Source organism: Oncorhynchus gorbuscha, linkage group LG01 (genome assembly GCF_021184085.1).
Source record: "Oncorhynchus gorbuscha isolate QuinsamMale2020 ecotype Even-year linkage group LG01, OgorEven_v1.0, whole genome shotgun sequence".
Taxonomy (NCBI): Eukaryota; Metazoa; Chordata; class Actinopteri; order Salmoniformes; family Salmonidae; genus Oncorhynchus; species Oncorhynchus gorbuscha.
Window position 1 is genome coordinate 101,706,628 of NC_060173.1, and position 19,911 is coordinate 101,726,538.

Below are 19,911 nucleotides of genomic sequence, written 5' to 3' on the forward strand. Positions count from 1 at the left end.
GTAGCATAACACTGACATTTCACCTTAAGATGTGTCATAACACTGACATTTCAGCTTAAGGGTGGCATAACACTGACATTTCACCTTAAGGGTGGCATAACACTGACATTTCAGCAGAGAATCATTGCCTTTGTGTCTACCATGTTTCAAATACCTTTTCTCTCCTCCATAAAAAGCTATAGACAGTGACAACATCAGAACACATGTTGGTTCAACAAGAAGTAATTGCCTTTTTGAACTGCCTATACTTTTGCTCCTTAGTGAAGAAGGTGAGATTGAATGAATATGCTCAAGTTCTGTGGTCTTGTGTGCTGCCCAAGTCAAACGAGCTGCAGTATGTCTTGTATCATTAGAATGTGTTAATGACATCAACTAGGTATGACATTAGTTGAGCCCTTAGGTTTTAACGACAGATTAAACCTGGTCCTGGACTAAAAAGCATGCTTAATGGATAATCTCCATTGAAAGTTATTTGTAATTCGGCCCAAAGTCTAACACAGTGACATAGTGTGGTTGAATTTATAGTGGCATACATAGAGAATCGTTATGTCATTCATACTCACATATCTGCGTAAGCCATCGTAATCACACCTCTCTATCTTCCCCAGACTTCCATCAGAGAAGTAGATCTTCTCAGCCTTGTGGTCGATGGTGAGTCCGTTAGGCGTGAGGATGTCAGTGCTGACGATCACCTTCATGTTGTTTCCTGCCAGGGTGGACCTCATAATACTGGGACGCTGCTCGTTCCAGTTAGTCCAGAACATCAGGCTGAAATAAACATTAAACAACCTACTATTAACTAGATGGTCATTTGAGAAACAGTTTTAAAGGAGTCCGTTGACTGGAAAGAGGAGAGATAGATAATAACAGTTATGTTTACAAGTTTTTTTAATCTCAAGTCTTAAAAGCAATTTCCACCTTCACTGCAAACAGATAACCCAGATGCAATGTCTCTCTATATGCACATTTCCCCTCAGACATCTTTATACCCCCCTCAGTGAAGAGGACAAAACAAATATATGCTCTTTGAAATTGAATTAGGGGAGTGTATGATGGCTTTAATAGGACTGCAATTGAAACTTGTCAAGCTCCTTGGCTTTCTTTGTAGGGGAAATAAACACTAATAGCTGTGAGAATTATTCATAGGCAGCTGTTTTAAATTGCCTATAGCTCTATCTGGTCGTGATCCCATAGCTCACGATGGCCTGCATGACCTGTCATCTGCTCCTCATGTTGTCTCTGTCGCCTTTGTTAGTGTCGCCTTGCAGGAGCTACTGCAGCTCCCATCTCTAATAAGGTTGGTGCTGCAGTTTCATTTTTTATACTCACTTTCCATTTAATAAAAACCAGATTAGCATCAATGAATGCTGAATGGAATTGGTATTCATATTTCTTTGAGGGGACTACTAAGAATAAGGCAAATTATAATCGTGTGGGATTGCATCTGAGGAAGTAGGTTCTGCAAAATTAAAGGAATATGTGAATTGTATTACAGTGTACAGCAGCTACATATTCACTTCTTAGAAGAGAAAGTAGAGGGATTATATCCTCATCAAACTGCCAGGTATTGTAGTGTACTGATCAAAGATGAACAATGTATACTTTTGAAGTTGAGCAAAATAGAGATAGGCCTATATATGGTTATGGTGGACCCTCCCTATAGAAGACAATGTTTACAGCATTGGAAGTCTTGAGAATTCATAGGGGCTAGTTAGAATACTATGTCAGAGAGTGCTAATTTATCATGTTAGGTTAAATTTAAATTAGCAGTGTTCTGTAGTGAAAATGCCAAATTGCATACTGCATGCATACCCACTCAGGTCAAATTTGTTTGTGAACTCTGGGTCAGTGTTCTGTGAAAACCTCCTTGGCATGCATAATTACTGTACTTTGAGACATACTTTTATATCTTAAAGGATATAACAGGAACATTAGTTTGTTATTGTGAAAGCACTGCAGGCAGTATTTCTTCAAATGTGAGTGTGTCAAACCAATTAAATGTCTCGCCTTCACTACACCGTAGGGATCCAATCTTCTCTACAGAACTGGACGCATATCTCTCATATAACATTCTACTGATTGTTCTAACAAAATTACACCCACTGAGATCCGTTCAAGAGGTGACATTCGTTAGACAAAATTGTCTTTAGACAGCAAGACAATTCACTTTGTCCAAGGAGGCATGTCTTGTCTTTTAATGCTACCAAAATGTATATATGTTATATATCTGTTGAGCATATACTGTACAAACATAGCTTCAAGCACATAATCACATACTGCATCTGAAGTAGTAACTAATGAACTACATTTGTGGTCCCCACAAATTCTGACATCATTAAAACAAGAGACGAGCCTGGTTACAGATGTGTTTGTGATGTCTTGCCAACTCCTGACAATGAACATGGCAGTTGGCAAGACAACACAAACACATCTGGGACCAGGCTATTGGGAGACTTAGTAGAACTAGAACTACATACTTTTGGCACTCGTCCAGGGCGAGGACATGGGGATGGTCGTCTTCAGAGAGTGTGACCACAGCCTGTCTGCTGAAGGTCCCGGGCCGGTTCTGGTCCACACTGTGCCTGGTGATGCTGGAGGTGGTAGAGCTGGTCCAGTACAGAGTGTCCCAGGCACGGTGGTACGCCAACCCCTCCACTGAACCCACATCTGGGGGTACACAGACAAGGACGTCATCATCCAATCATCCAGCCTCCACTAATTCATTTGAAATACTTACATGTAATGGATATGGCATTAAATCAACTGGTAATGCAGTGCTTTGACTCCATTGATAAAGGTGGACAGATCTGAATCCACCTCAGGAGGAATAAAGTCAATGATGTCTAGACAAGGGCTGTGGCAGTCATGACATTTTTTCAGCCCGTTATTTTCATGGAAAAAACCTGACGGTCTCACAGTAATTGACAGATAATTAACATGAAGACTTTAAGCATGTTTAGCATCTCCAGACATCCACACATACAAGCCGCTGATTCTTACCTTTGGAATATCTACATTTAAAAAAGCTAATAAATCACATTAATATACACCATCACAACTAATCCATTGTTTATTTTAGGCAGTTCTAAAGAAACATTATTATATGAAGGAAATGTATTTCAGAAGAACACAATATGAGTTGTCGTACTGTATGTTATCTGGCTATTCACCATGTTATCGGCTGTAGGCTTTTTTCATTTAATAGACTAAATATGCTTACAAGTCCCGTGCCATTACTTTATTTGATATTTTATGATTTTATAGTCCGAAGAATATAATTGACCTTAGCTGAATAAAATATAAATTATATTTTTCCCATTCTGGAGCGAATACGCATATGAAGTGTCTATGTTGAGCGTAAAAGTGATCACTTTAGGTGTGAATGACACAAACCTTAGAATGTCTTATAAATCAAAACATATATGGGCTGCATGACACGACTATAGGCTACTTATGATTTGAGAAAGTAGAAAAATAAAGCTTACACTCTGTTCCCTGCCACAGCATGCACATCATCAAGTGATCATGTTATCATATTATCCATCAGACTATTTTACATTTCATAGTTTCTTTACTAATATGCCACATTGGTTTCAATTTAGAATGGCCCATTATCAATTACAGGCAGGGGGAAAAACACATGTCATCCTTATGCACCCAAATAGCCTCCCTCCGGTTTGTTTTTCCATCATGCCAGGTAGGCTATTCCAGTTATTTCACTCCATGCATCAGCCACTGTTTGAGGAGCATGCAGCCTCTCACTGCACAAAAGGTGATATTCTGCACAAACTGTATATGCCATGGGCTTTCCAACCTAGTGCTTAATTTGGGAAATCAAGTGAAATCTGTTCGGGAACATCGATAGCAGCATGTTTTCACAACCAAACATATTTAAAGAAACTGTTGACAGCCCCTCTCTCTGTATGCTTGAGAAAGGAATGGATCAGAGAGAGGAAGAGATGGAAACTCACAGTGGTGAGGTATTCTGTAGCTAAAGGTAATGTTTCAGCCTATTAATTATGAAAATATTTTTAAAAATCCCTATTACTAAAATCAAATACAAAATGTAGGCTAACTCTGTAAGCCGCCCTGAACAATCAATGAACCAACAGCCACGCCTAGTTCTCTCCCAGAATCATGGATAAAAAGTTTGGAGGGTAGCATAAGGTAACCAGCCTCTCCAGTATGCACAATAATACCATCCACACTCAAAGGTGATTAGTAGAATTTGTTCAATTTTGGAGTATAGGCTAGACCAATTATGTACCAAAGATATCTTACATATTTTTTATGCCATGTGTAATATGCGGTAGGCTATGCATTGTATAATGGCACAATCATTATTTTAATTTAGGTTTTTAAAAATCGGGCTCAGGTTCATATATAGGCCTATGTGTATATATAAGGTCTAATATGTGTATGGGTGTTTTAAATTAATCATCACCTTAGAAAGCGCAGTCCATTTCGTTATGTTAGGCAGAAGGACCATGTTTTCCACTCAGTTTCAACCTGTTGTTGAACGTCTTTCTTCAAATTGATAAATCACATTGAGGTGAGTTTTAAAAGCATGATACTGTTTTGATGATAAGTGTTTGATGTGATTTTCGAATGCATTTCCATTGATGTCAGAGTGGTTAGAGGGACAATGGAGCCCTGAGTACCAGGCCATTAGCGACCTGGTGGTCGTTAGTAAGTTGGGTACTACCAACACATGTCCAGAGTGCATAAGCATAAGAGGAGCTTAGTACTACGGTCACGACTCATGAGTGCCGGTGTAGAGGTAACATTGTCACCGCAACAGTCCAGACATGAAGGGACGGTTTGCCAGACACAGATTAAGCCTAGTCTTGGAGTAAAAAAACAAACTCAATGGAGAACCTCCATCGAAAACTCTTTTTATTCTACAACTAGGCTTAATCTGTTTCTGGGAAACCGCTCCGATATGTTAACATGCACAACACCATGCTTCTTTCATTTGTGGTGCAGGGAATTACAGCCACAAGGTTGAATTCATTGTAACTGCCACACACAGGATATAACCTCTGCACGTTGTGTACTAACAAATCCATCCACCAGCTCATCCTAAATACTTAAATGGAATATACAAGACATTAATCAACCCATAATACATCTGATGGCACTCACAGAGTTGACAAGTCCAAACAAACCTAATTCCAGGAAAATATGAAGTAAAGTAAAATCCATGAATACCAATGTAAGCATATACAGCACAGGGTAGTCTCTGCTGCAAACCGTTGTTGTTCATATATCGATTGGTAATAGAGGTCACTGAAAAAAATTAAGCTTACATATTCCAGGTCTCTCATTCATTGTAGTTTCTACTGTTTACTTAGTGAGCAGGGATAAATACATTCAATAGTGACCAAATAGACATGCCAAACCGTATGTGCTTGGCATGAAAATAGGGTTGCATCAGAGTGCTAGTACAACCATAACCTTGCCCCACCAGGCTCAATTGCTATGGCATATAGAGCATGTTGACACTGTGCAACAGGGGGACTTGAAAGGGGTGCAGCTTAAAATCTGGGTGAGAGATGGAGCAAGCCTGCTACAGCTGTAAAAATTGTGAAAATCGACATGTTAAATAAATGTTCGATCACATTGACCATATAAAGTTTGCGTGAAAACTATTTCTAAGTTTTCAGATTTTTTTCCGGGGGGGGGGGGGGGGTTCTAAGGATGCGCTGGATGGTGATGAACTGAGAGATCATCCAATAAAAATCAGCGGTTGTTTTGTCCGCTATGGTCACAACCTCCATTCAAGTCTCTTTCTGAGGCGCTATGAAACCAGACGGTCCGACAGACAGCCGGCTGGTGGACAAAACATAAACAACATGCTTGTCCTCGTTGGGAAAACACACATATTTCTGTCTTTGCGTTGCACAAAGATACCTAACATATTCACTGAACCATTAGTGAAGATCTTGGATGAAACCTTACCACCTGAATTATATCCTAGAACTCCAACTCAATGGGACATACAGTATACTCTACAATCTGCTGTGGAGTGAGTGCTTAATTGATCTTAATGGTGAACAGGTCGTCAATTCTGGAGATACGGACTGAATCCGGTGCTTTCTATAAGCCATAAACCATACATACAGAATACTTAAGGCACTATCTGAGTCAGCCCAATTGCTAATTAATTGTTCGCAATAAAAAGGCGTCTGACAGCTTGGTTTGCCGGAAATCGTTGGAGAGGCCAGGGAGTAATTAATGGGGGACGTGGAGCTTCATTAGGGAAATATGGATGATTAACATCTTCACCCTTCTTCAATGACAGGGTACGCAGTAGAACTTTGTGGAGAGGAAGGAGAGGAGGGGGTGAAGGAGAGGAGAGGAGAGGAGGGTAGAGGAGGGGAGGGTAGAGAAGAGGGTAGAGGAAAGGGAGAGGAGAGGGAAGGAGAGGAGAGGAGTGTAATGAAGAGGGTATATGGAAAAGGAGAGGATGGACAGTCTGATTCTGATAACATTGTTTAGTCGATTAACAAGAGTCCTGAATCCAACCAACTATGAATAGTGAGTTAACAAGCTAGGGCTGACCGTAATTAGTCGACTGGTCGATTGTTTGGTCGATAGGCTGTTGGTCGACCAAGATTTTTTGTAGTCGAGAAGTGGCAAATATATATATATATATATATTATGGTACAGAAGACACGTGTCTTATTTGCGCCTATCTCAGTGAACTAATCCATTGTGGAGGCCGAGATTAATCCATTGCAGAGGCTGCTGGGATGGCACAGTCCAAGAAGAAGGGGAGTGGGGCTGCATAATGCATGTCTCTCTCCAGAATGCGCACTCTCCCACCAATTTGTGCACATTCATTGCTTCGTAACTTCATTGTGTGAATTGTTTGCGTTTGATTGTTAGTGTCTATCAATTCCCCATTACATATATTACCAGTAGTACACTTACCGTTAATTCCTATACTTAATAATGTTTGGTAACAGTAATTTCTGTTCATGCATTTAATATATTATTATTCCAGTCTTTTGCCGTTCTCATTGTCGGAGTGGACACGCTGTTTGAAGAGCGCACAACCTTGTGAGAAACAAGTTTTGGTTTATTTATTCCATTTATGAGTTTTGTCAATTTAGTCAATGTCTTTTGTTTGGAGCGCTACTGTCAATGTTGAGTAAGGATACGCACCTGATCACGCATTGAAGTAGGCCTATAGGCTATCTGGCCTGTACGCAAATGGACACATATAAATATGCCCATTTGGGGATCAGATAGTTTTTCGGATTTGCTTAACCGCACCACCACTAATGAGCTGTTGAGATTCTCAAAGTAATGTTTTCTTCACCTCAAACAGCAAGCAATCAAAGTCTGTTTTTTACAGCTCTCCCCCCTTCGACAGCCACTCAGCGTGAAAGGGAAAAATGTAATGCTCTGATCCAATGGAAACTTTATAAAATAGGGCCTATCTGATTACTTCTTATCGCTTGCACAAATAGCCTACAGCTGTGTCTGTCCCAAGCCCATTGACTTGGGAAACTCTGAGGGCCCAGAATATTTTAGACAATGTTGCAAGTTTGCTAGCATGAGATTCAGGTCCAAGTTAATAGTTGATACAATGTTTCAAGTTCATTGCAGACAGGCCATGCGTAGAAAATGTGACCTTTAATATATTTTTATCAGGATATTTTCTACCTACAGGCTGCAATGTTTATTTGTTGGCTTTATAGACTATTTTTTACATAGTTGGCAATAGAAGTTTGTATCATTTTCATTGAGATTTGGATAGAATTTTGATTAAACACATGACAATGATTTTAAATGAAACTGTGCCACGACAATGTGCAAATCATAACTGGAAACCATAACTGGCACGCAAATCGGTAGAAATGGTAAGATTATAGGTAACTTCAGGAGTGCAACGGTAGAATCTGCCTCGGGACAGGTTACATTATTTTCCTTCTGGTAATCTTGATCTCTGTCTCCATCTTGAGTCATTTGTGTCTGATTTGATCTAACAGTGCCCTTAAAGCATCAGACAAGCTCAATGCATATATAGTTGATTTTATTCAAGCACATAGGGTGTATCTATATATGAAAAAATACACGTTTTAAAATGTAGACCAATCGAATCGTTGAAAGAAGAGACGACTTTCGGTCAACCAATATTTTCTCTACTCAAGGACAACCCTATAACAAGCTAAGCTAAAGTAAAGGCAATGGATGTTTCAGTGCTAAATAAATCACTCCAACTCTGCACGTGAACAGGCTAGGCATGGCTTGAGGTCTACCAATTACACAAAGAGGTGCAAAGAAGGATATCAAACACATACACACACTTGACATTTGCCAGCCACATAGCTTTTTCTCTTTATACGTCAGTGCTTCTTTTCAAAATGATAATTGCTCCTCTTGGTCAAAGCCAAAAGAACAAAAAAGTATATTTCCAGTCATCCCATCTGTCTCTGTCAATTTTGCCAACAGTAGAACATGAGGATATGGATCAGTGGACTCCTGCTGTTCTCCCAGAGTGTGACTGGTGATGCTGTTCTTCCAGAGTGTGAGGGGTGAGTGAGTGACATGAGTTCAGAGGAGACTTCAGAAAAAGGCAAAAGATGCTAACAGTGTAGAACAGAGGCTTTCCCTGCTCATCTGCCTCCACTTAGCTTATCTAGAAAAGACTGACAGGGAGAACACACGCAATGGCTCTGCTGGCTCTCCTCCTGCCATCTAGAATGACTGACTGATTAGCAGGCTATAAAAGGTCCATTTGTTATGCGTTTCACATTATATATGTATTTATTAAAGTCAAGCCAAATAGATATATTTTCAATTTATCTTTGTTAGATGTCAATTTCACAAGCACCCATGTGTCCTATAAACTTCCTTAATCCCTAAATACTTAAGCTTATTTTATGCAGACGCTGTTCCTTGCAATAATGATACCCATTGCTAGCTAATCCTATTGCGAATGCTGCAAATGCTGCTTGCTGCCCAGAGTGGTGAAGATACTGTATCACTCTCAGGCCACTTATTTATGTTTTGGTCAAAATGTGGTGAAAATGAGAGCTGGGTAATTTTCTGCATCAATAGTGAGACCTAAAAAAATCCCCCATCTTAAACATCTTATTTGACAGTTAAATTGTTCCCATTTAGGGCAAAATAGAGGTGGCCATTACAATGCTCTACAGATGTAGGATCTTAATTTGAGCCAGTTTGCTACAGCAGGAAAATAATCCTGCAGCAACAGGACATGTGAATTATTATGTGGATTGTAATTCATGGACATTTTTGTAGGGATTGATACATTTTTTACAAGGGAAAATCAAGTCCGACATTTCTAAGTGGATATTACAAACTTCAGAAGCATTTTAAAGCTCAAATACACTAAAAGTTGTACATGTTTTGAATTGCAGGAAAGTTATTTTGCAACAGGCTGATCAAATTAAGATCCTACATCTGTATAGTTGATGTAGTATTATGCATCAAAGCCACACATCCTAGGACCCAGCCACTATATTCTCCACAAATAGCTTTTCACAAATGGCTGCTAAGAGGCAGGAGAGGCTGGCTGCAGACCCTCATTTCACATCGTAGGTTATTTCATTGACTTAGCACCCAGCATTACAACAGGATCAAGATTTAGAGGAAAATAAATGAATGGGATGTACTAGAAAGTAAAATATTAGTAAAATAATAAAACATGAACGATATATTCTGTCAGGCATAAACGTATATATGCAGGCACTTGTAAATAAACAAACTCAAAATCATCAAAACATAAAAAGTAAAGCAGCACTTACTTTTGGCTATGATTGATCGTCCTGTCCAGTCGTCATTAATCATCTGGATATTCCCAAAATGGATGTCGCTGAAGAAGATGCGATTGGTCCCTCCTGCGGTTTTCTGGCGGTAATCAAAGGTCAGTGCTATGATGTTTTTGAAGTAGGTGGGCCTCTCGAAGGGCTGGACGGGCGAGTTGAGGTCGCTCTCGTCTGAGAGGTGGACGCTCTTCAGTATGGTCCTCTCAGAGTAAAGCAGATAGCCTTCGTATCGCTCGCAGGCAAAGCCATCCTCAGCCAGGTGGCCATGGGCACAGGAACATGTCCTACGCCCACTGCCCAGGTGGAAGCAGAGCTGCTGACAGCCCCCATTGCTCCTGGCACATGGGTTGGTACCTGGGTTGGCAGACACAAATACTGTGTTCAAGGCATATTCTAACTAAGATTAATTTACCCTCATTAATTTAATTTAATGTTTATGAAGTTAATTGTTTAGTGTAGTGCCAGAACTAGAAGTGCTTGTGTGATATAACGTCACTTTTGTATTGTACATGCACTGCCTATAGCTACGGTTTATCTATCCCTTGTACTAGATGGCTCCCAGTTGATTTTGAACAATGCATTTAACATTGCTACTGATTATGGGCGAGAATCAATAAGGAGAATTAAGTTGAAACCTCAACCTTTCTCCCGCCCTCTATTAAATACTGTCACATCCTTCAGGTTGACCCCCAGACCACTCCTCATGGTCACTGCCTCGCTGCCGTCACTCTTGAAGCCTCGTCGGATGGAACCATTGGAGTGAGCTCTGAGGACAGAAAGAGAGAGACATTTTGAGAAGTCATCAATGACACACATTTTTTATTTTTTTTTGTTTCTTAAAAACACTTTTATTTTTGACTCTCGGACAAGATGCCCCCCATTGCTATCCAACTTGATGGATTCTCCATTCACCGGGGGAACAGGACAGTGGAGTCAGGGAAATCGAGGGGGGGAAGGGTTTGCATCTACATCAACACTAATTGGTGTTCAACTGTGAGTGTCTACCAACTGTTCACCCGTCTTAGAATACCTGAAGGTCAAATGTCGACCCTTCTTCCTCCAGAGGAATTTTCAGCAGTTATCGTGACTGTGAACGTGACATCAGGAGAAGAAAAATAACAAGCTGGCACTTAACGAACTTTACAAGGATATAAACAAGCAAGAAAACTAATATCTAGAGGCTGCCTGTCTGGTTGCCGACGATTTTAATTCTGGGTCACTAAGACGTGGTGCCCAACTTCCATCAACCCGTCTCTAATGCCACTAGGGGTAATAAAGTCCTAGACCACTGTTATTCTACCCACAACCAAGCATACAAGGCCCTCCCTCTGCAAATCAGACTCCACACTCCTGCTTCCTGTTTACAAGCAGAAACTCAAATAGGAAGTAGCTGTGACTCGCTCCATTGAGAAATGGTCACCAGAATCAGAAATGCTGGTATAGGACTGCTTTGCTAGCGCTGATTGGAATGTGTTTTGAGACTACGCCACTAACATTGACAAACTGACCACCTCTGTCACCAGCTTCATTAGAAAATGTATCGGCGATGTTGTCCCCACGGTGAGGATTCGCTGGTTCCCCCAATTAAAAGCCCTGAATTAACACAGAGGTTGGAACTAAATTAAAGGACAGGACTACCACACACAGAGCCATCGTAGACAACCTTGAGGACAGGAATAAGTACAAGAAGTCCCGCTATGACCTCCACAGAGTCATCAAATGAGCAAAAGAACAATATAGGAATAAGGTGGAATCATACTGCACAGGATCCGATGCCCGCCGCATGTGGCAGGGGCTACAGTCCATGACGGATTACAGAGAAAGACCCAACCGTGATCTGCCCACCGATGCCTCTCTACCAGACGAACTCAATGCATTTTATCCACGCTTTGACAACAACAACATCGGGCCGGGTATGAGGGCTGTCACCGACCCAGAGGATCTTCTGATCTTGCTCTCCAAGGCTGATGTGAGTAAGGTCTTTGATCAGGTCAACACCCGAAAGGCCACAGTGAACCTGACAGTATTCCAGAGCGCGTTCTCAGAGCATGCACAGAACAGCTGTCAGGCATATTCACAGTCATTTTCAACCTCTCCTTGTCCCAGTCTGTAAGGTGACCACCATCATTCCTGTGCCCATTGTGGCTTCATGCCACAATGACTACCGCCCTGTAGCGCTCACTTCTGTAATCATGAAGTGCTTTGAGAGGCTGGTTATGGAAAATATTAATTCCACCATCCCAGACACCCTAGACCCACTCCAATTTGCATACCGCCTCAATAAATCCATAGAGGATGCAATCTCAATTGCTCTCCACACTGCTGTCAACCACCTCTCCCTCAACGTCAGTAATACTAAGAACTACAGAAAACAGGGGGGGGGGGGGGGGCGAGCACGAGAGCTTCAAGTTCCTCGGTGTCCAAATCATAAAGCTGTGACAGCACCTCTCCCCCTCAGGAGGTTGAAACAGTTTGGCATGGGCCCTCAAATTCTCAAAAAGTTCTACAGCTTCACCATTGAGAGCATTTTTACTGGCTGCAGCGCTGCCTGCTATAGCAATAGCACCGCCGTCGATCGCATGGCACTATAGAGGGTGGTGCGGACAGCCCAGTATATCACTGGGGGCGAGCTCCCTGCCATCCAGGACATCTTCATCAGGCGGCGTGGTAGGAAAGCTTGAGTTAACATTGTATCTTTATTTACCTTTTATTTTTGCACTGTCTCTATGCACACACATACACACACACATAATATGCATTAATTTATATTGACGACACATACACACACCTAATATCTAACTTTAAGCACCAGCTGTCAGAGCAACTCACAGATCACTGTACCTGTACATAGCCCATCTGTAAATAGCCCATCCAACTACCTCATCCCTATACTGTTATTTTTTTCTCCTTTGCACCCCAGTATCTCTACTTGAACACTCCTCTTCTGCACATCTATCACTCTAGTGTTTAATTGCTATATTGTAATGATTTTGTCACTAGGGCCTATGTATTGCCTTATCTCCCTTATCCTACCTCATTTGCACACACTGAATATACATTTTCTATTTTATTATTGACTGTATGTTTGTTTATTCCATGTGAAACTCTGTGTTGCTGTTTGTGTTGCGCTGCTTTGCTTTATCTTGGTCTCTGCCGAAGTCGATGCCTCTCCTTGTTCGGGCGGTGTTCGGCGGTCGACGTCGCCGGTCTTCTAGCCACTTCCGATCCATTTTTCATTTTCCATTTGTTTTGTCTTGTTTTCCCACACACCTGGTTCTAATTTTGCTCATTATGTGTTGTGTATTTAACCCTCTCTTTCCCCCATGTCTTTGTGTGGTATTGTTTATCTGTTTTCATGTATGCTCACGTTAGGCTGGTTGCGCTGGGTTATGTTCAACCCGTATTTGTATTTCGTGTTCTTTTGTGCCATGTGCTTTTAGTCCGCCAAATAAAAGGCTCTAGTTTGCTACCAAATATCTGCTCTCCTGCACCTGACTTCCTACAGCCCTTCACTTGGCCAGGTCACAGTTGTAAATGAGAACTTGTTCTCAACTGTCCTACCTGGTTAAATAAAGATGAAATACAAATGTATTTATTTTTTAAATATGCACATTAATTTATACTGACTTGACACACAATCAAACCCACTCACATACAAGCTGCTGCTACTCTGTTTATCTTATATCCTTTTGCCTACTCACCTTACCCCTATATATGTCTACCTCCATAACTCCAATATTCCTGCACATTGTACAGTAAATAGTATTGGAACTGACCATGTATATAGTATGCTTACTTACTTATTGTGTTCTTCTTATTTCTCATGTGTTTTTTCTAGTATTACATTGTTTTTGATTATTGCATTGTTGGGTTTTGAGTTTGCAAGAAAGTCATTTCACTGTACTTGTGCATGTGACATTAAAACGTTAAACTTGACTAAATGACAGAAAATAGAAAAGGCTGGCATAATTTATTTTAACAATGGCACTTTATCATAAAGAAAATAATCAAGCAAGCATGAAATACCTCAAGATAACTGGTTTGACAAAAGGTTTAAGGGTCTTGCCCTTGATAATGACATTGAGATATGCTAGTACATTTACATAAAGAGATGGTGCACCTAATCATGTAAAGATTCTCCCCTGAGGATCTCCCCACTGAGACCTCTTAGATTAAGGGTTAGAGGATCGGACTTTGCAGCCCACTCTGTGTGCATTTAAGGAAATAATAAATTACCTGTCAGACCAGTAGATGTAAGCTCCAAACACTGCCACGGAGAACAGGTCTACGTTGGCCACTGACAGTACAATCTCCCTGCTCTCACCCGTCTCAAGGTTGATCCTCTCTATCTTGTCAGTGCGGGCATCACACCAGTATAATCTATTTTCCTGCAGAGTTATGGGGGTACATTGGGTACATTTTATCCAAACAAAGAAATATGAGGATAAGATGCTGTTATAAAACTGGTTTAGGATGGGGTGGATGGATAAGAGCAAATAGAACATAGGTGGATCAGGAGGAAGCCCTGTACTGTACCTCATAGTCTATGGAGATCCCGTTGGGCCAGACAATGCCAGTGTTGACCAGGGTGACCTGATCAGACCCATCTAGACGGGCTCTCCCTATGCAGGGGCTCTGGCCCCACTCTGTCCAGAACAGATACCTACCAGAGGGAGAGAGGGGAGAGAGGGAGGGGAGAGAGAGAGAGAGATTGTAAATACAACCCATATTTATGTTTATTTATTTCCCCTTTCGTACTTTCACTATTTGCACATTGTTACAACACTGTATATAGCCATAATATGACATGGGTCTCTATTCATTTGAAACTTTTGTGAGTGTAATGTTTACGGTACATTTTGTATTGTTTATTTCCCTTTTGTTTATTATCTATTTTGCTTGCTTTGCTAATGTAAACATGTGTTTCCCATGCCAATAAAGCAGGGGGCATAGTGGTAAACAGCAATATTATTGACATCTAACTGCTTGGACAACATTAACAGATCTGAAAGGATACACAACATGTCTGATCTAATGTGATAAGGAGGTTATCAGAGGCTATGCAACTGAAATCATAAAGTATTACAATGTAGTTAACCTCAAAGCCTACTTCTATTGGGTCTAGAGAGGATACTTTGGTGTTACAGCCCTCTGTTTTCAGAAAATGGTTGAAATGTGAGCCTGTCAAGCGCCTCCACCTGATCTTTCACGCAGTGTCAACAGTAGATCTCGGACCTTTAGTAGCAAACTGAAACAAATCATACTGTGACTGCACACAACACCCACAACTGCTAAACAACTTCACATAGGTCAGGCATGACAAAAAAACATCACTGCAGGAGCTAGGAGCACATCTAAGCGTGTTTATACTGGTCTGAGCATGTTTCTACTGGTCTGAGCGGGGGGGGGGATTTCCTCCAACGATTTATTTTTTATTATTTATAAATAAATACAGTACCAGTCAAAAGTTTGGACACACCAACTCATTCAAGATGTTTTATATGTAGAATAACATTAAAGACATCAACACTATTAAATAACACATATGGAATCATGTAGTAACCAAAAAAGTGTTAAACAATCACAACATATTTAATATTTGAAATTCTACAAGAAGCCACGCTTTGCTTTGATGACAGCTTTGCACACTCTTGGCATTCTCTCAACCAGCTTCACAAGGTTTTGTATTTGTATATATTTTGGATCCCCATTAGCTGCTTGCAAGTTAGCAGATACTATTCCTGGGGTCAAATAAAATTACGCAGTTTATACAATTTTAAAAACCTAAAAATACATCTACAGATTCCACAACACACGGTGTGCCCTCAGGCCTCTACTCCACCACTACCACATACAGTGGGGGGGAACAAGTATTTGAGACACTGCCGATTTTGCAGGTTTTCCTACTTGCAAAGCAGGTAGAGGTCTGTCATTTTTATCATAGGTACACTTCAACTGTGAGAGACAAAATCTAAAACAAAAATCCAGAAAGTCACATTGTATGATTTTTAAGTAATTCATTTGCATTTTATTGCATTACATAAATATTTGATACATCAGAAAAGCAGCATTTAATATTTGGTACAGAAACCTTTGTTTGCAATTACAGAGATCATACATTGCCTTTAGGACTTGACCAGGTTTGCACACACTGCAGCAGGGATTTTGGCCCACTCCTCCATACAGACCTTCTCCAGATCCTTCAGGTTTCAGGGCTGTCGCTGGGCAATATGGACTTTCAGCTCCCTCCAAAGACTTTCTATTGGGTTCAAGTCTGGAGACTGGCTAGGCCACTCCAGGACCTTGAGATGCTTCTTACGGAGCCACTCCTTAGTTGCCCTGGCTGTGTGTTTCGGGTCGTTGTCATGCTGGAAGACCCAGCTGCAATGCTCTTACTGAGGGAAGGAGGTTGTTGGCCAAGATCTTGCGATACATGGCCCCATCCATCCTCCCCTCAATAAGGCGCAGTCGTCCTGTCCCCTTTGCAGAAAAGCATCCCCAAAGAATGATGTTTCCACCTCCATGCTTCACGGTTGGGATGGTGTACTTGGGGTTGTACTCATCCTTCTTCTTTCTCCAAACACGGCGAGTGGAGTTTAGACCAAAAAGCTCAATTTTTGTCTCATCAGACCACATGTCCTTCTCCCATTACTCCTCTGGATCATCCAGATAGTCATTGGCAAACTTTAGACGGGCCTGCACATGCGCTGGCTTGAGCAGGGGTACCTTGCGTGCCCATGACGGTGTAGTGTGTTACTAATGGTTTTCTTTGAGACTGTGGTCCCAGCTCTCTTCAGGTCATTGACCAGGTCCTGCTGTGTAGTTCTTGGCTGATCCTTCCTCATGATCATCGATGCCCCACGAGGTGAGATCTTGCATGGAGCCCCAGACCAAGGGTGATTGACCGTCATCTTGAACTTCTTCCATTTTCTAATAATTGCACCAACAGTTGTTGCCTTCTCACCAAGCTGCTTGCCTATTGTCCTGTAGCCCATCCCAGCCTTGTGCAGGTCTACAATTGTATCCCTGATATCCTTAACCAGCTCTCTGGTCTTGGCCATTGTGGAGAGGTTGGAGTCTGTTTGATTGAGTGTGTGGACAGGTTTCTTTTATACAGGTAACGAGTTCAAACATGTGCAGTTAATACAGGTAATGAGTCAAGAACAGGAGGTTTCTTAAAGAAAAACTAACAGGTCTGTGAGAGATGGAATTCTTACTGGTTGGTAGGTGATCAAATACTTATGTCATGCAATAAAATGCAAATTAATTACTTAGAAATCATACAATGTGATTTTTTGGATTTTTGTTTTGGATTCCGTCTCTCACAGTTGTGTGTACCTATGATAAGTGTACCTATGATAAAAAATGACAGTCCTCTACATGCTTTGTAAGTAGGAAAACCTGCAAATTCGGCAGTGTATCAAATACTTGTTCTCCCCACTGTATCTACAGCACAAATTCCATGTGTACATGTGTATAGTGCTTATGTTATCATGTGTGTGTGTGTAATCCATATGTCTGTGCCTATGTTTTTGTTGCTTCACCTCTCATAAATACAAGTGGTGATGAAGTAAATCTCTCTTCTTTCTACTTTGAGACAGGAGAGATTGACATGCATATTACTAATATTAGTGCCCTGTGTACATCCAAGGGCCGGCCGTGCTGCCCTGTTCTGAGCCAGTTGCAATTTTCCAAAGTTCCTTTTTGTGGCACCTGACCACACGACTGAACAGTAGTCCAGGTGCGACAAAACTAGGGCCTGCAAGGACCTGTCTTGTTGATAGCGCTGTTAAGGTAGAGCAGCGCTTTATTATGGACATACTTCTCCCCATCTTAGCTACTGTTGTATCAATATGTTTTGACCATGACAGTTTTACAATCCAGGGTTACTCCAAGCAGTTTAGTTACCTCAACTTGCTCAAGTTCCAGATTATTTATTACAATATTTAGTTGAGATGTAGGGTTTAGTGAATGATTTGTCCGAAATACAATGCTTTTAGTTTCAGAAATATTTTAGACGAACTTATTCCTTTCCACCCACTCATTAAGTGTTGCAGTCATTTCAGTCACTGTGGTAGCTAACATGTAGAGTGTTGAGTCATCTGCATACATACTCAAAATGTAGGGGCTATTTGACCCAGAAGGAGAGTAATGGAGTGATGCATTAGATGATCTGGCCTCCACAATCACCCGACCTCAACCCAATTGAGATGGTTTGGGATGAGTTGGACTGCAGATTGAAGGAAAAACAGCCAAGTGCTCAGCATATGTGGGAATTCCTTTAAGACTGTTGGAAAAGCATTCCTCATGAAGCTGGTTGAGAGAATGCCAAGAGTGTTAAAAGCTATCATCAAGGCAAAGGGTGGCTACTTTGAGGAATCTTGTCGGTTAAAACATGATTGCATATTATTTGGAAAGTGTGATTTCATTTCATATTTCATAGTTTCGATGTCTTCACTATTATTATACTATTATACAATGGAGAAAATAGTAAAATAAAGAAAAAACCTTGAATGAGTAGGTGTGTCCAAACTTTTCACTGGTAATATATATACGTACAAAAGTACATGATTTTGGCTGTTTCAGCCACACCCGTTGCTGACAGGTGTATAAAATCGAGCACACAGCCATGCAATCTCCATAGACAAACATTGGCAATAGAATGGCCTTACTGAAGAGCTCAGTGACTTTCAACGTGGCGCAGTCCTAAAATGCCACCTTTCCAGCAAGTCAGTTTGTCAAATGTATGCCCTGCTCGAGCTTCCCAGGTCAACTGTAAGTACTGTTATTGTGAAGTGGAAATTCTCTAGTAGTAACAACAGCCGCAAAGTGGTAGGCCAAGCAAGCTCACAGAACGGGACCGCTGAGTGCTGAATTTCTTAGAACGTAAAAATCGTCTGTCCACAGTTACTACACTCACCATCGGTTCCGAAATCTTAACATTACAGCATACAATGACATTCTAGACAATTCTGCACTTCCAACCATCATTTGCCTTCCCGCCTTTGGGACAACAACTTCCATTGTTAAGGCAGAGACATAAGCATCTCGTCATTATATACAGATTTCTGCTTTCCATAAAGCCTACCAGCCATACAAACAGCCTTACCTCCCGCTCCCAGGTGTCCGCAAGGTCTTAAAGTCAGAAGTATAATAGCACTAAACTACATTAGCCTTTTAATTGGGATTGGAATGATTTTAGTAGCCTATTTTAAATTGTTGGTGTTGAGCTACGGTATGCATACCCAATTGATGCCCCTGGCGCACGTACAAACATGCATTCAAGCACGTACGCACACAGACACACAGACAAACAAACAGACATACCCTTTCTGTGGATGAACAGCGATGGCTCTAGGTTGGTCGAGTCCCTCTGAGATGACTACACAACGGTAGGTACCACTAAGACGAGCAACCTCTATGAGGTTGAAACCATGGTCTGTCCAGTAAAGGTTACCTGTGGGAGGAAGACAAATATACTGTTATTAGAGTACAAAGAACATTGTTACTCTTACTCATCAGAAACTAAGGAGATAATCACAACACAACGTGAAATTTTAAAGCACAGTTCAGTAGACTTGCATCATTTATCATTTATGCCTTTCAATTTGATTTGAATATTTTTTATGTATACCTTTATTTATATAGGTTAGTCTCATGGGATAAAATCTTGGGGGGGTTATCCACATAGTAAGAACCCATTTTTAAAAACATTTTACAGAAGACAATACTGACCAGCAATCCAGTCCACTGCGATGCCCTCAACCCTGCTGATTCCCGTAGTAATGATGTCCTCCCTCCAGGTCTGATCCCTCTTGGCTCTGGAGATTGTGTTCAGGCCCATGTCTGTCCAGTACACTGTGTCATTACCTGTGGATAGGCAGGAAACATTGGAGTTCCTTGAGGGCTGTCGTGGTGTCAGCTTGAGGGGGATGTACTTGGCTGTGACAATAACCAACAATAATTATCTTGGGAGATAATACGGACTGCATTTGATTGTGAGGAATTCTAGGTCAGGTGAACAAAAGGACTTGAGTTCCTGGATGTTGTTACAATTACACCATGAGTCGTTAATCATGAAACATATACCCTCGCCCTTCTTCCCGGA

General features: G+C 41.2%; 1 protein-coding gene across 1 annotated transcript in view; it reads right to left on the minus strand.

The window, feature by feature from the left end:
* LOC123990266 (low-density lipoprotein receptor-related protein 1B-like) overlaps window positions 1–19,911 on the minus strand; it is a 265,509-nt gene that overhangs the window by 135,705 nt on the left and 109,893 nt on the right. The window contains exons 29-36 of the mRNA XM_046290887.1: window positions 19,539–19,673; window positions 19,131–19,260; window positions 14,340–14,466; window positions 14,040–14,191; window positions 10,445–10,569; window positions 9,783–10,157; window positions 2,478–2,667; window positions 564–768 (exon numbers count right to left, since the gene is read on the minus strand). Of these exons, the coding sequence (XP_046146843.1) occupies window positions 564–768; window positions 2,478–2,667; window positions 9,783–10,157; window positions 10,445–10,569; window positions 14,040–14,191; window positions 14,340–14,466; window positions 19,131–19,260; window positions 19,539–19,673 (1,439 nt within the window). The remainder of the gene's footprint in view (window positions 1–563; window positions 769–2,477; window positions 2,668–9,782; window positions 10,158–10,444; window positions 10,570–14,039; window positions 14,192–14,339; window positions 14,467–19,130; window positions 19,261–19,538; window positions 19,674–19,911) is intronic.